The following is a 15,464-nucleotide window of genomic DNA, read 5'->3' on the forward strand; positions in this document are numbered from 1 at the left end:
GGCTGCCGGGTTCCCATGGCAACAGCAGCACACGCGGGTCTAAGTTTGGGCTAAACTGCTGTTAGCTTTATCAAAGTGTGAACACTAACATTAGCGTCTACTTTTCAAGATTATTTCTTAAGTTTATGTTGTTGTTACATTTCGGTATTTTTGTAAAGGGCGTTGTATTAACCAAACTGATCTCATTTCGACAGGTAAACTCGCTCTTTGCCAGACACACACCTAAAGTGCTAACGTTAGCTGCTAGCTTAGCTAACCCAGTCAGTTCTCATAAACTCAGTGCTGCAGGACGAACTAACCGCTACCAGTTCGTCTTTTGGAGTTTTGTAAAAAGCAAGCAGCAATCAGCAGGATGTCTGAGATGGATGAGGATGCAGTGTTATCTGATGTAGAGGGAGAGGAAGAGACAAACGAAGAAGGAGCCGGAGAGGACGAGAAGGTACCAAAGTGAGAACGATTGAAATGGAGACAACAACCCTCTCCACACACTGTGGATTTTCATTGTCTTATTTATGCAGACAGTTGTTACCCGGTTTTACTAATTGATTTTATAAAACGAAAATAGTGTACTGCCACAGGATGCTGGTTCAACCCTTTGAAACTTGGATCAACATCCATTTTTTTTGTGTTGCGTTCATACAACTTTCACACTTTATCTAAAGGTACTGATTTCTGATAATAGTATAAACCGTACACTAAAGTGATGCTTGACTAATGCATGACTCATGATTCGGTGTATGTGTAATGCATTTCTGTTCCTCACCACTGACAAATGATCAAGTAACTATGGCTTTATGTGATTAGTTCTCTATTAATCTATCTGTCTATTAAGGATACATAAATTAATATGCAGTTAGATTAGCTGCACTCCAGTTACATCCAAGTTTATGCCAGACCCATTCATTTTGCACACAGTACGTATTCTCGTAGAAATGTGAATCTGTTTTCACTTCTATTCCAGTCCATTCTCCTCTAATTTGTCAACTGGCACGTGCTAGACTACATTACACTCCACTTCTTTCAAGAATAATGACAAACACATGTAATAATCGTAATAATAATAGTAATAAATACTTGTGGGTCACTATGCAGCATGTGAATATTTGCATCTGAAAACCAGTTTGACAGAAAAAAATAGCTTAATAGTTCATGAGAATCACTTTTGTTCTGCTTTCAGAGAGGCTGTGCAAATGTTTGGGTCTTAAATGATTATTTATGTAGAATCCAGCTACTTTGGTTGTATAGCAACAGTATGAAGTAACTGTGAATTAACTTTCTGTAATGGATGATCTATTAAGTGTGAACTAATCACATAAAATCATAGTGATTATTTGTTAGTGGAAAGCAACAGGTTGTCATGACACTGCCTGCATTCATTTGTGCATTAAATGTCATGAGTAATGCATTAGATAAGCTTTATTTAACTAAAGGATTTGCATCCTCATTGTAAAGCATGTACTGCATCATTATGTTAGTAATTCACAGGAATTTGTCCATGGGAGGCTCAATTTATGTTTTAAAAGATCCATTGGTGGTTTAGAAGATCTGTTATGTAGATAGGCTTGTGTCTGAGCTGTGCCCCATACTCAAATGTTGATGAGGTCCTGCAGTTCATTTAATCCGTGTGAGTTAGCACTATCAACTTTTTGGACCAGTTTCATCCTTTGACGTTATCCCTCGCACAGGTGCAGGTTTGCAGCTTGACCCCAGAAACCACAAGTGAGGGGCTGTCATTGCTGTGCCGAACAGGAAACGGACTTGGACATGCATTTGTCAGAGTGGAGCTACAAGACAAGTAAGAGAGCAAAAACAGAGCAAATTCTGCTTCTTTTGCCCTGTAACTTTAAATTCTGTTTATCCTCCTTTAATTGTGGCTCTTTGATTTTACACTAATTATCCCTCTGTCATTACTGTACTCCCCAGAGGACTAAATGACATCACTGCAATCAGCAGATTTATTCACCTACGTTTTGTGGACGTATCCAACAACCACCTAACTGATCTCTCTCCTCTGGCATCTCTGACCCACCTGCTCTGGCTGAAGGCAAGGGCCTTTCTTCTTTATTAATTTCAAAAAGAACATCTCTGGGGCTGTTAGCATATACCTGATAGTAAGTCTAGTGCAACTCTTCTTCTGTAGGTTGACAATAATGCTGTGGCATCCTTCAAAGGGCAACCGTTCGCCCAGCTGACCTACCTGCAGTGGCTGAGTATGGCAGTGAACCGACTAACAGACCTGGATGGCCTTGTCGGGTCTGCACTGGAGAGCCTCAATCTTACAGGTCAGTCTGTTGCTTTAATGTACGCTTTTATTTGACCAGATGGGGGTTAACTATCCTATATGTTACCATTCAGGCTTAGGTATCACAAACTACTTTAAGATTTAAATTAAAAATCTGGTGTGTGATGCCTGATGCTCACTTTTTTAAAGGCCTCGTCATGACATTTTGCAACCTCTCTGGCAGGTAACGGCATTCAGAGAGTGAACGGCCTTCAGAGTGGCTGTTTTGCTAACCTGGTTACTCTTGAACTGAGGGGAAACCAGTTGGATACCACTGATGGCATCAACCTCCCCAACCTGCGGCAATTGTATCTGGTAATAAAAGCACTGTGGTAGAGCACTAACACACTCGATAAGGTTGACTTATTAGCCTCAAAGGAGCAGTGTGTAACATTTAGTGGCATCTAGGGGTGAGGACTGCAGATAGCAACCAGTCGAAACTTCACCCATGCACGGAGCATGAACTCAGGTTTAGGATTCCTTCAGTGCTGATTGTTCATGTTTTTTTTACGGGGAGTCATACTATCCACAGACGTCTTGTTCTCTCCAAAACAAATGGACCAGGTGATTAAAACCAGTGAAAACACTAAATAAAGCAGTGTCACGTTACAAATCAGTGTTTTACCGAAGCTGCTTGTGTGGAGAGGCTACAGTGACATGAAATGCATGTGATCCTATCTAGAGCTAGTGTTTGGTTTGTCCATTCTGGGCTACTGTAGAAAAATGGCAGTGCAACATGGCGGCCTCACAGATGAAAACCTGCTCCCTCTGCAGATAATAGATATAAACAACTCATTTTAAGGTATAAGATCAATATATCCCCCCAGATCCTGCATGCTGGACCTTTAACCCTTTGAAACCTGGATCATTTTTCTTGTGCTGCATTCAGATTCCTTTAACAAGCCATTTCACCCGTGAAACCTAAGCAAATTGATTTGCTTTCTTTAGAAAACGTGAGGAAAAAGGCAATGAGCAACTTTGCAATGTTCTTGCAAATGGCAAGGAATTAATAAAAGGTGACAAGAAAATGATCTGAAATTTTTTTTTTTTTTTTTGGGGGGGGGGGGGGTTAAAAACATAGTGAAAAATGTCCAGAAAACTATATGTATTCCTACCACAAATTTAAAATTATTTTTACAGAAAATTTTCAGTTTTATTGTTTAAAGTTTTATGGTTTTTATGGGGGTCATTTTCTTGTTTGTAATTTTTTTAAAATTTTTTTGCTTATATTCAGGTAATTTTCTTGTTCATTTTTACTTATTTCCTGCCAATTTTTTGGTCATATCTTTGTTGAGTTGGTCATTGCTTTCTTCCCATGTTTTTGAAAGTAATCAAACCAATTTTCTCAGGTTTCAAAGGGTCCCAAGTAATAACCCAGTGAAGAGACTGTCTGTAACTATTATTGCACTCCATTCAGGCCCAAAACATTATCAAGCGTCTGGAGGGTTTAGAGAGATTAACACGCCTCAACACTCTTCACCTTCGAGACAACCAGCTCGAGACTCTGGATGGCCTCAGTCCCAACATGAAGTGTCTCCAATACCTTAATGTCAGGTACACAGTTGTATCACAACAGGGATCAGATCAGATCAGATCACATATATCAATTCATTAAAACGGCAAGTAAAATTATGTATCCCTGATTAAATATTCCATATGTTTCTGTCTCGCTTCCACAGAGGCAATGTAATCTTTGAAGAGAATGCCCTGCAAAGCCTTGCACTTGTGTCAAAAACTCTGCGAGCTTTGGTCATTTCGGAGAATCCTCTGGTGGAAACGACAGACTACCGCATGAGTGTGCTGATTCTACTGCCGCAACTGGAGCGACTTGACAAAGATCCTGTCTCCTTCGAGGAAAGGACTGAGGCCCAGAGGAGAGTCAAGGTAAAACTAAGAAGTACCATTTTTTTTTCTTTGTGGCATGGTCAAACAAAAAAAAAAAACAGTCCTTTGCTGGTTTGTTCTAATGGTATGTATGTCATTTCAGGAACTTAAAGAAGAGGAAATATCTGAGCCGTAAGATTTGTAATAATGGCCAAAACGAGGAAGTGTTTGACTTCCTTGAAAACAGGCTTGGTGTGAAGAGATGAGTTACGGTGATTGTGTTGTATGACAAGTATATCTCGACAGAGCATCTTGTATGATGCACTGCATACCTGTAAATGTGTGCATTTGGGATGCTTGTGTTATGCTCCTGCACTATTGCAGTCTATTTTCTGAACAGTAAAATAAAAAAGTGTTTATTTCTGATGCATTAATTTAAATTTACAAATACAGATAATCAGCCAAAGTTAAATAGCAATGTGTCTGTGACTAAGGAATAAGAAATGAGGGAATATTTGAACCTCGTGCTGCTTGCTGGCCAGCCTGTACAGTGTTTCCCTGAGTAAGGATGAGAGAGCAAAATCTGCAACCATTTCCTTGTTGGCAGTCCTCCAGCTGCAGCTTTAAAGGGACAGCAACATGCAACGGGCATATATGGAAAACACCATATGTACACAGTTATAACCCCCTCTCAAGTACAGACTGTGCACATTTTATCAGATAATACAATTATATCAGATTAATTACAATAATTGAAGTTATTGCTAATTAGGGCATACTATTTACACACCTCACCTTCATGCTCTTGCCACAACCAGGAAGTTACCTCATTGAAAAGCCTGCACAATTTTTATTAAGGGTGCAATATTGTTGTTGTATCCGATGTAATTCCACAACAAAGTCATTTAACCACCAACCGCTCTCCGCATGGTGGTTATCTGTAAAGATACTCCCTACTATTTTAGGGTCTGTGTCTATATATTGGGGCTTTTCTTGCGAAAGAAATGAAATGATAAGAACTTAGTGATCATAACTGCAATTTAAATTAACAAAAAAGATATATTTGTGAAAGGAGCATCTCCTGCGCAACTATGTCATCACAACTGTTCCTCCAATGATTGGATGAGGTGGGAGTGGCTGTGACAGGAGACATAAGTCCCCCTCCTCTCTGTCCTGCCTCCTCCTCCTCCTCGGTTGTACTTGTACCGGGCAGCTAGCAGCGGTGTGGCGCAGCTCTGAACCTACGACCCCGGGAAGCAGCTGTGTGACTGAAGTATCCAAACCTTAGTTCTCAAGTGGACTCGATTCTCCAGAAAAACTCCAGAAACCATGACTAGCTACCACAAACCAGATGAGAAAACTCTGCAGGGGCTGAAAGACGTCGCTAACAAGCTCAGGATCCACTCCATCAAGGCGACATGCGCCTCCAACTCTGGGTAAGTTATTAAAAGTCGTGTTTGCTCGATTTATTATAAATTAGAAGTGTAATATGTGAAGGAGGAACTTAAGTAACACGTTGTGGAGTTACGGGAGCTGACGCACGTTTAACCTGTTGGGCCCGGCTGCACGTGCTGCAGATTATCTTCACGCGGTGCAAAACGTAGCCACTGCACACAGCTAGCAGGCAATTATGTAAACTGTTTCATAAACGTTTAAAGCTAATTTTAGAGTTAAGTTTGTACGCTGACTAGCATAAGCTAACAGCATGTGACATAAACGACAACAAATGGTTGCTTCCTGTCGATAATCGGCTGTGTAAAGGTACAGTAAGTTCAGTCTAGCTGATAATAAATGCTGTGCAATGTTTTAGTTATGCTACTAGCAAAGTCGCTATATGAAACTTTATTAGCACCAACATGCTGCTGCTAGCTAACAAAAGGACACATGACCAAAGCGTGAATCTCGTGGTAGGCTTGACGCTCTCATTTAAAGTTGCAGCTTTGTAAAGTGCCGGAGAGATACGCAAATGCACAGCAGTTATAGGTTTGAAACCATACAGACGGCTGGTCCAAAGGGCACCTGTAGTATTGCTTCATCCCAAATGCCCTAATTCCGAGAAGCTGTAGTCTTCCTCTTCACACTCAGTTACTACAGGTTGAACCAGGTCCAAGCGGGAATAGTTTCCAGGGTTTCCTTGTAGACACGGGTGTAACTTTTCAGTTTATGCAATAGAGATTATATTATTCTGGCTGCCCTTTGCCCTGCTAGTGTCTGTACATCTGTGTATGCTGTATCTGTGGTCTTAAACTTAATTTCAAGTGGCATTTTTATAAAAGTCTTAAAGTATTAAATCTACCTTAAACTGCAGTAACCTTGCACTAGACTCCAGCTGCATTTCGAGAGGAATCCTAATATGACGCCCTTGATGTATGCACTTCAATTTAAAACCTCAACTTTCTTCATCAGAAAGCGACAGAAATATCTGTTACTGATATTAAGTTTTTTGGGATGCCATCTAAGTTAACTTCAGTGAGCTAGCTGTCACACGCACCATCACTCTAATGCCATTTGTTAATATGCTCAGGGAGGACAGTTTTGAACTTAAACGTTTTTCCTGTAATTTAGCTTGTCACAGAAAATAAGACCTTAAACACATTTTTTTTAGTTTCTTTTCTTTTTGAGTCTTGCAGCATGCATAATGTCACCCAGAATGCAACAGGTAAAAATGTACATGTCTTTAGATATTCACTCAAGGACCACAACTTTGTTATTGGTCTAATCACCTGGCCAGGTACATACCAATTATATGGTCCCTGCTGCTACCGCTACACATTTTCATTGTATTTGCAATACATCCTCCTAGAAATCCATCATTGTGTAATTCTCAACTTATTTACTTGTGCAACTGCAATCCTAAGAAAGGAAATGTTTGTTGGTAAACCGGTTTTGGTCACTTCCTTGTGTCAGCATACAAGGAAACAGATGAATTATATCCTGAATGTCCCACTGATGTCCCGATACTGTTGTCTCCCTTAACAAAGGATGGTTTAGAGTTTTGACACCCAACACTCGACACCTGCTCTTCCTCATTATTTGACTGATGTGGAACAGTACACTTGAGGATCTGATTGTTTTTGTTATGGCTTTTATGAATTTACTCAAGTTTATTTCTCAGCAGGTTATCGCCCAACAAAAGGACAAGGGGTAAACAGAGCACTGGGTCTTTTTGTTTCTAATGAAATTTAACAGTGACCATGATGTCTGTTTGATTAAGATAACTGTGTTGTCTGCATGGTTGAAATGTTGCCATTTATGATTGAACCCACACAGAGAAGCAGAGATGCTGTTGAGTAATGTGGGATTTGTAAACATGTTGATTACAATACTTGGACCACTATGTAGCAACTAACAGTTTCACAAGTATCTTTTTGTTATTTTTAAGGGCTCTGGAGTGTGAAAACATAACTGATGTGATCATGTTACAATTAACAATTTATTAAAGAGTGATAGTCCTAATCCCGAAAGTCAGGAGGCTTTCCTTTTTAAAGAATCATTGCTTGCCAAATTTATCCCTTTGAATGACTCCTGGAATGACTTATTGTGGTCCATAAGTTGCTCTAATTGTCAAACTAAAACAAAGTGTGGAGATTCTTGAGTTTAGCAACATGCATGTGTGCACGGTGTGTGCATTTTTCTAAATAATAGTGTTTTCCCTGTGAACTGTTATGAACGAGCTGTCTCCTCTTTTCTCTCCTCAGTCACCCGACATCATGCTGCAGTGCAGCAGAGCTCATGTCTGTGCTCTTCTTCCACACCATGCGCTATAAAGCCGATGACCCTCGCAACCAGTGTAACGACCGCTTTGTGCTCTCAAAGGTGAGCAAACATTTCTTTATTAATGAGGTAGAACATTCTTCAGTTGGTCAGCACACTTTAAATCTTGTAGCATCACTGTGTTTACTGACTTTTCTTCTGTGTCTCTAGGGTCATGCTGCCCCTGTCCTGTATGCTGCATGGGCAGAGGCGGGTTACGTGAAGGAGTCCGATCTGCTCAACCTGCGCAAGATTGATTGTGAACTGGAGGGCCACCCCACACCAGTAAGTCAAGAATCCCAATTTCTTTTTCTGTGTTTGTTTCCTTGGAAAACCAAATATAATATACAAGTCACTTTCTGTGTCTAATTATTTTCCTCTCTCTTATTCCCCAGAAACTGGCTTTTGTTGATGTGGCTACAGGATCTCTGGGACAGGGTCTCGGGGCTGCCTGTGGGATGGCCTACACTGGCAAACACTTTGACAAATCAAGGTGAGTATACAAAAAGGATGTGGGTTCATTAAAGGTATACTATATATTAGTCAGCTGAGGTCAAGGCTTCATTAAAAGGCAGCAACCATGTTCCTGATCCTAAGTAGCCATCATCACTGTCATAGCTGTCATCAAGAGACAGTGCAGAAGAATATAACAAGACGAAACGCCAATCATGAGTAAATCTGCGGTTGGCTTTTGCTTTCACTTTTGCTGGCGAGCTGGTTTACAAACAGAAACTGACAATTCAGTGTAGTATACCTTTTAAATGGTTCAAAGACTTGCGTTTATCCTGTTTTTCAAACAGTTGTATGGTGATCTGAAACATCTTTGCCCAGTCTTCAGTCTATTTAGCATTCCCTTTACAGTATATTTCAGTTTGAAGTAGATTGCTTAAGGGCATACTCTCCTGCTATCAACTGTTTGTGTATAGGTGAAAAATCATATATGTTAAATGTTGTAAAGAAATGCTCTGGTTAAACACTGTTGAGTCGACAAGACTTTTGTTTGACAGAGTGTAATGCCTTGATTGGCAGGCAGGTTAAAGTGGTGCCTGATGCACTGTAATCACTTTAATGGATAAAGCTGTAGTAGTGCAGTTATAATTGTGTTAAATCACTCCCTGACGGGAGCCTGCGGTGAGGTCAAAAGGTGTTTGCACCGCTGCAACAGTAATTCTGAAAGTAGAACAAATAATACTGAATGACTTATCTCCTTTTTTGAGAAAGCACATGGAACTTTTTCTTTTAACCAAGGATGCACCTGTCTGTTGGAATGAAGTCATTTATATTAGTAAAGTTACACCTGCCAAGTCTTGCAGACATGATTATTTAATGTTTTTGTTTGTTTTAAATTTTGTTTTATTATCAGATTATTATCAGATTTGTCTTGTTTAGTTTCTAATTATTTCATAGGGGCAAATAATACACATTGAGATCTATCTGGGTTTTGGAAGGCAACACCATAAAATTGTTCAATTTCAATTGTAATACATGTGGAAAGATGTTATGAACTGCTGCTTCAGGTGAAGTTTTTTCTGTTATTAGGAGCCAGTGCAGTGATGGGACTCATCGCTTATGATGCTCATGGTATCTGATAGATCAAATATAGTGTTCGTTACACAAGACCAGTGCTTTATTACACTGCACTCATTTGGGAATACTTCTGCAGCCCTGTGGTCTGACCTTTATTTTCCCATGGGTAGTCCACCTCAAATCTCAACTCAAGACTTTGTTAAGCATGTATTAATCAGAGAGATTTGTTGCTTAAAAAACAACACTAATATTCCCCATTTCCCCTTTTTTCATTGTGTTGTAGTTATCGTGTGTACTGCATGATGGGTGATGGGGAGTGTTCAGAGGGCTCGGTGTGGGAGGCCATGGCCTTTGCCTCCTACTACCAGCTGGACAACTTGGTGGCTATTATGGATGTCAATCGGCTCGGCCAGAGTGAGGCTGCACCCCTGAAGCACGACATGGAGACCTACCGCAAACGCTGTGAAGCCTTTGGGTCAGTTCTGATTTTCCAATCCTCCACTTTCATCTAATTTCCTTTTGATGTGATGACCAGTTAAAAAAATATGAATGCCTCTGAGTACACATGGAAATGAAACATAACCATTACTGTTCTATATTAATGTGTGTAAATATAGAAGTAAGGTCTTATCCATCAGTTCAAATGCTGTTACTGTTGGTTTTAATGTTCTCTTTGTTATTGTGAAACTTCAGCCTCGCACATTGGGTTTCGACATGCTTGCTGGATTTGTTCTCCCCAACTTTTAGCCTTTTCTGTTTCTGCTCCCTTTTTCCAGTTAATGAGTTTGATCCTTAACATGCATGTTCAGAAGTTAATCCAGCCTTGAGTTTTTGGTAAATATTTGTTTTAATGTGTTGCTATGCTGTTAAAACTGAACCATGTTTGTGTAGGTGGAACACGTATGTTGTGGATGGACATGATGTGGAGGAGCTTTGCAAAGCTTTCTGGCAGGCTCAGCAGGTCAAGGGCAAACCCACTTGCATTGTCGCCAAGACTTTTAAGGGCAAAGGGCTCAAAAGTAAGTGTGGCTTATATGGTGAATATTATTTATTGAGCTACTTTATTATAGTCTCTGAATTTGATTTTTGAGATTTGTTCTCCACTTTGCTGTAGACATTGAGGATATGGATAACTGGCATGGAAAGCCCATCCCTAAGGACAGGGTGGACGACCTCCTGAATGACCTGCAGGCTCAGATCCAGGTCCCAAACAAGACCCTGTGCCCTGAGCTGCCCAAAGAAGACACACTACCTGCAGACCTCAGCACCATCTCCTTGCCCTCACCCCCAGCATACAAAAAAGGAGACAAGGTACCTTTTTTACTCATGAGTTTGGTTCCTCTTTTAATGTTGGCTAATGTGACCAGGTTTGAGTTTTTTCTTTTAGAAGCATGTCATGGGTACAAAGCTCCTTTAACCAGTCAATGATAGTTCACTGATACCACTGTTGTTGCATTAAAGCTTCTTGTTTTCTTAGTGGATGGTTTCTTGCTTCATACTGATATGAGCACCAGAGATAACCTTTTGACCTACATGCAGAATACCATGGGGTTGTATTCTGCCCTGCACAGACTAACTGCAGTAACTACAATATTGGTTGAAATGGAGTTATGACTTGAATCAAACCTTGGATATCTGTTCTGTCTTATAAAAACATTTGCAGGTTCATTATTTTCTGTTGTAGAGAAAATACGGTGTGCCAAAAAAAAGCTGTAACTACAAAAACCCAAAGCAATTTTCTGCCATCTGTCTTGGGTTATGAGAGATAAGGAAAACCGCAGTAAGCGTATTACAGCAAATGGTGGGCATGAGTTTGAGGATGGTGCCACCGGCAAAATGATAAGATCAATGATGAAGATAATACTGATGTCAAGAAATCATAATTTAGGGAAAATCTCATGAAGTGAACATTACAACCAAATAATACTTGATTGCTTTTTATTAAATTTAAAAACAACATCTGTAAGCGACACAAATATAAACTGAATCTTGTGAGAAATGCTACTGCAAAAAGTAAAACACTAAAATTGTATTTATTACACTTTGCCTTTGCATTACTTATATATCTTCCTTTGTATTACCTTAAAACAGAGTTCAACTACAATTTTAGTGCATTTTTAGAGTGATGGGCAAAAATTTATCATGGTTTTTGAGCATAAAATTTACTTAATACGTACCTATTTAAAAAGTTTATTATGACCTTACTTAATATGACATTTTTGACCGGACAGTTGAAAAACTTTAAAGCCATTTTTCTCAGTTTCAGCTCTAGCCTTTGTAGGGCAGTATACATTTTCTTATTGATCTGTCTTTGCTTACTCCCATTTCTTTTTCTTTCTTGTCAGATGGCAACAAGGCGTGCATATGGCCTGGCACTGGCCAGACTCGGCCAGGCAAGCCAGAGAGTAGTGGCCCTGGATGGCGACACCAAAAACTCCACCTTTTCTGAGACCTTCAAGAAGGCCTTCCCTGACCGCTACATTGAGTGCTTTATTGCTGAACAGAACATGGTAAATAATATTGTGGTCTTCATGGGTGACTCAAATGCTGTTATCTAATTAGCAGTTGCTGGGATATGTTAACTCCTACTTGAGGCAGGATAAATTTGTCTCACATGTAGCTGTTAACCACCATAATCTGCTCCAAACTGGTCTAATCTGTTACTATTCATTCTCTAGCACGGTAATCAGCCGCTTACTACTGCTTATCATTTGTGACCTGTTTAAGTTGGCCTTCATGCTTAATCCCATCCACTGTCATTAAGACTAACCCATATTACCGACGTCTTTGCTTGCTGCTGCAGGTGGGAGTGGCCATTGGCTGTGCCACCCGTGACCGCACCGTTGCATTTGCCAGCACGTTTGCTGCCTTCTTCTCTAGAGCCTATGATCAGATTCGTATGGGAGCCATCTCCCAAACAAATGTCAACCTGGTAGGGTCCCACTGCGGTGTCTCCATCGGTAAGCTTTCCGCTGAAGCATCACTAGTTAAATGGCTGAGTGAGTGCTCCCTGTCCTGACTGATCTTACTCTGTCTTCAGGTGAGGATGGTCCTTCCCAGATGGCCCTCGAGGACTTGGCCATGTTCCGCGCTATTCCAACATGTACTGTGTTTTACCCCAGTGATGCTGTGTCCACAGAGAGAGCCGTTGAGCTGTCAGCCAACACAAAGGTTAGTAGGCCACCTTGTGGTAGAGTTTGTCCACAACGTTTTCTTCACATTGATGGGGGAGAAACATTTTTATTTTCTAACTCTATATTCTCAGGGTATCTGTTTCATCCGTACCAGTAGACCAGACACAGCAGTCCTCTACTCCCCAGATGAGAAGTTTGAATTGGGTTTAGCCAAGGTAAGGATCAATACAGTGACTTTTTTTTTTTTTTTTTACACTTTAATCCTTATAACCATTCACAGCAAAAAAAGATTAATAGACACAAGAAAGATTAATGGATATGAATAAATGTCTGCTTTTAACCAGGTGGTGCGCCAGTCTGACAGTGATTGTGTGACTGTGATTGGAGCTGGTATCACTCTGCACGAGGCCCTTGCTGCAGCTGATATGCTGGCCAGTGAAGGTAAACCCACATTGCCCTCTAGTGGATGGATGTAGGTATTGAGGCCTACATTTCATAACCACTGTCCACAACTCTGACATTTGGTAATTCAGGGGTTGAGTGTTATCAGTTGCTCAGTTTGCTAGTATGGTCTAAAAAATGTCCCCAAAGTAATGATTCCCCAATAAATTCCTATAGGGAAGAACATCCGTGTGATTGACCCGTTCACCATCAAGCCCCTGGATGCCCTTACCATCTTGTCCAGTGCCAGAGCCACAAGGGGACAGATCATCACTGTGGAGGACCACTACAAGGAGGGTGGGTTGTTTTCTGTTTTTTTTTCTTGAGTGTCACAATGCAGGGTTCTTCAGTCAGTTACTAAAGAGGTTTGAGAGTTAGATGACTTTGATTCTTGATAAAAAATACAAAAGGGGCCATAACGGCTTTAAGTGCTACTGGTTAACCACTAGTTGTGAGACTTTAGTGTTTCCTTGTGGTGGTGGTGTTATGTGCAGAGATTTTCCTCGGTCTACATTGGTATCTTAAGAGAGCATCATCATGTTATCCCTTGGTGGTTTTAACGGCTCTATGTCCTCTGTTCAGGTGGTCTCGGTGAAGCAGTGCTGTCTGCAGTGGGCCAGGAGCCCGGCATCGTTGTGACCCAACTGGCAGTGACCGGTGTTCCCCGCAGCGGCAAGCCCCAAGAGTTGCTCGACATTTTTGGCATCAGTGCCAAGCACATTGCTAACGCCGTGCGTCAGACCTTCGCAAACTAAGAACTGCACCTTATCTCCTGTTTGTCGCTCTGTTTAATCACAACCAACTTTCTGCCCAGCTGCTTGGCATGATCATGTGAAGACCTCTTTTAACTTCTGTGGTCGAGTGCCATCTCCTGGGTTTAATCGGAGTGCAGTGTGTTAACCCTGTATCGTTATTACTACCGCAGATGGAAAGGGATTAGATTAGGAGTGCAGTTTTATCAGCACCTGTTGTATTGATATTACTCCTCTGTATGCACCTTCTAGTAACCTGTTCAACTGAAACATTCCTTTCTTGTATCCATTATGTTTCCAAAGTAGTTGCATGCAAGAGGCTAAAACAAAAACATCACTGAATACTGTCAATGTGGTTTGGTGACAGATTAAAAACCTGTCATACCAGCAGCTGTCCTGGTTCTGATCAATTACGAATCAGGCCACAACTGCTGTTCTGCATTCCAGCCATCATTTCTTTTCCACATTCCTTACAACTATGCCTCATGTCTTTTCACTAAGAAGCTCTGTTACTGTCGTCATAAATCTAATGTGCTAGATCAATTTTGTAGTCCTGTTCAGTCACAGCCTTTGATGCTTAGCTGTGGCAGAGAACTGACCCAGTATGAAAATTTAAAGCTCTTTTTAGTTAAACATCTTTTTGAGCATTCCTCTAATGTATCCAGTCCACATGGGTATCACACAATGTTACTGGCGTTCCAGGTCACTGGTGTCATCCTGTTTGTGTTGTGCTGAATTAAAAAGAATTAACCCAATGCTTTTGTCTTGGTTTTTTTTTGTTTGTTTCCACCATTGGAAGGGTTGCAATGCAGTTTTGCACAAATATCCAGTGCCCAAAGGATGAAAGACTTTTGATCTAGTGTTGCTAGCAAGTTGTAGTTTTTGAAAATGAAATGAATTGGACTGGCACAGAATTTTGCACAGCTGTTAGTGGCTCTCTGGTTGCTACTGGCTTTGATACCCTCACTTTTCTGCCATCACCACCATGAAAGTCATAAAGTTAATGTTTTTGGTCTTAGTGTCAGCAAATAGCCGCTACCTTAAAAAAAAACAAAACAAATGCATACCTCATACATTAAGGTGTACAGACTTTTTTTTTTTCAAAATAAGATGGCTTTCCATGAAATTTGGTACAGATAATCTTTGTGTTCAGGGATACATCATAATGACTTTGTTGCTGACTTTAAATCAAATGTTGGTGCCGCCATGAGGTTCACATTTCTTGTTTTAAGACCACATTTCCCAAACCTATCAAGTGCCACTTGTCCTGCATGTTTTAAATCTCTCCCTGCTCCAACACAGCTGAATTAAATGATCAGCTTCAGGAAACAAGCAGATCATTTGATTCAGCTGGGTTTGAGCAGGGGGAGATCTAACACATGCAGCACAAGTTTAGGAAAAGCTGATCCAGTACTACTGCCATGTTGTAACTTTCGCTTATCTTTTCACTTATTCAGTGAAATACAGGTATGTCAATATGTGCTGCTTTCAGTCTTGGGCAGGACTCCCCCTGAATACATATTTTTCATTTTAATGGGACCTGTCCTGTTTAAATGGAAGTTAGATGAATAAAAAAATGATCCATTGGATGGATAGGTACCATACTTTAGTTCAGCTGCCCATGGTAACACAATTTTTTTCTTCTGACTTTGATCTTTTGACCTTCCTGCTAGCACCACGAATTTTAGCATTTAGTGAAATATCTCTACTTTCAAATTTATTCCATAAATTTGGTACAAAAAATCATTTTGC

At 40.5% G+C, this 15,464-nt stretch overlaps 2 protein-coding genes across 2 annotated transcripts; both read left to right on the top strand.

Moving 5' to 3' along the window:
- The first annotated feature begins 36 nt into the window (after nucleotides 1-36).
- On the top strand, nucleotides 37-4,321 carry lrrc23 (leucine rich repeat containing 23). Its single transcript, XM_042492625.1, has 8 exons — nucleotides 37-439; nucleotides 1,686-1,795; nucleotides 1,924-2,044; nucleotides 2,141-2,282; nucleotides 2,466-2,596; nucleotides 3,699-3,835; nucleotides 3,961-4,165; nucleotides 4,269-4,321. The coding sequence occupies exons 1-8, from the start codon at nucleotides 353-355 to the stop codon at nucleotides 4,299-4,301; spliced, it is 966 nt and encodes a 321-aa protein (XP_042348559.1). The 5' UTR covers nucleotides 37-352; the 3' UTR covers nucleotides 4,302-4,321.
- A 961-nt stretch (nucleotides 4,322-5,282) lies between these two features.
- Nucleotides 5,283-14,467, top strand: tktb (transketolase b). The gene is made up of 14 exons (XM_042491717.1): nucleotides 5,283-5,541; nucleotides 7,804-7,921; nucleotides 8,030-8,143; nucleotides 8,254-8,351; nucleotides 9,669-9,860; nucleotides 10,277-10,404; nucleotides 10,500-10,696; nucleotides 11,731-11,895; nucleotides 12,189-12,345; nucleotides 12,426-12,556; nucleotides 12,651-12,734; nucleotides 12,864-12,960; nucleotides 13,138-13,257; nucleotides 13,543-14,467. Exons 1-14 carry the CDS (start codon nucleotides 5,435-5,437, stop codon nucleotides 13,713-13,715), a joined length of 1,881 nt encoding a protein of 626 aa, XP_042347651.1. The 5' UTR covers nucleotides 5,283-5,434; the 3' UTR covers nucleotides 13,716-14,467.
- The last annotated feature ends 997 nt before the right edge of the window (nucleotides 14,468-15,464 follow it).

Source organism: Plectropomus leopardus, chromosome 8 (assembly GCF_008729295.1).
Source record: "Plectropomus leopardus isolate mb chromosome 8, YSFRI_Pleo_2.0, whole genome shotgun sequence".
In the NCBI taxonomy this organism is placed as follows: Eukaryota; Metazoa; Chordata; class Actinopteri; order Perciformes; family Serranidae; genus Plectropomus; species Plectropomus leopardus.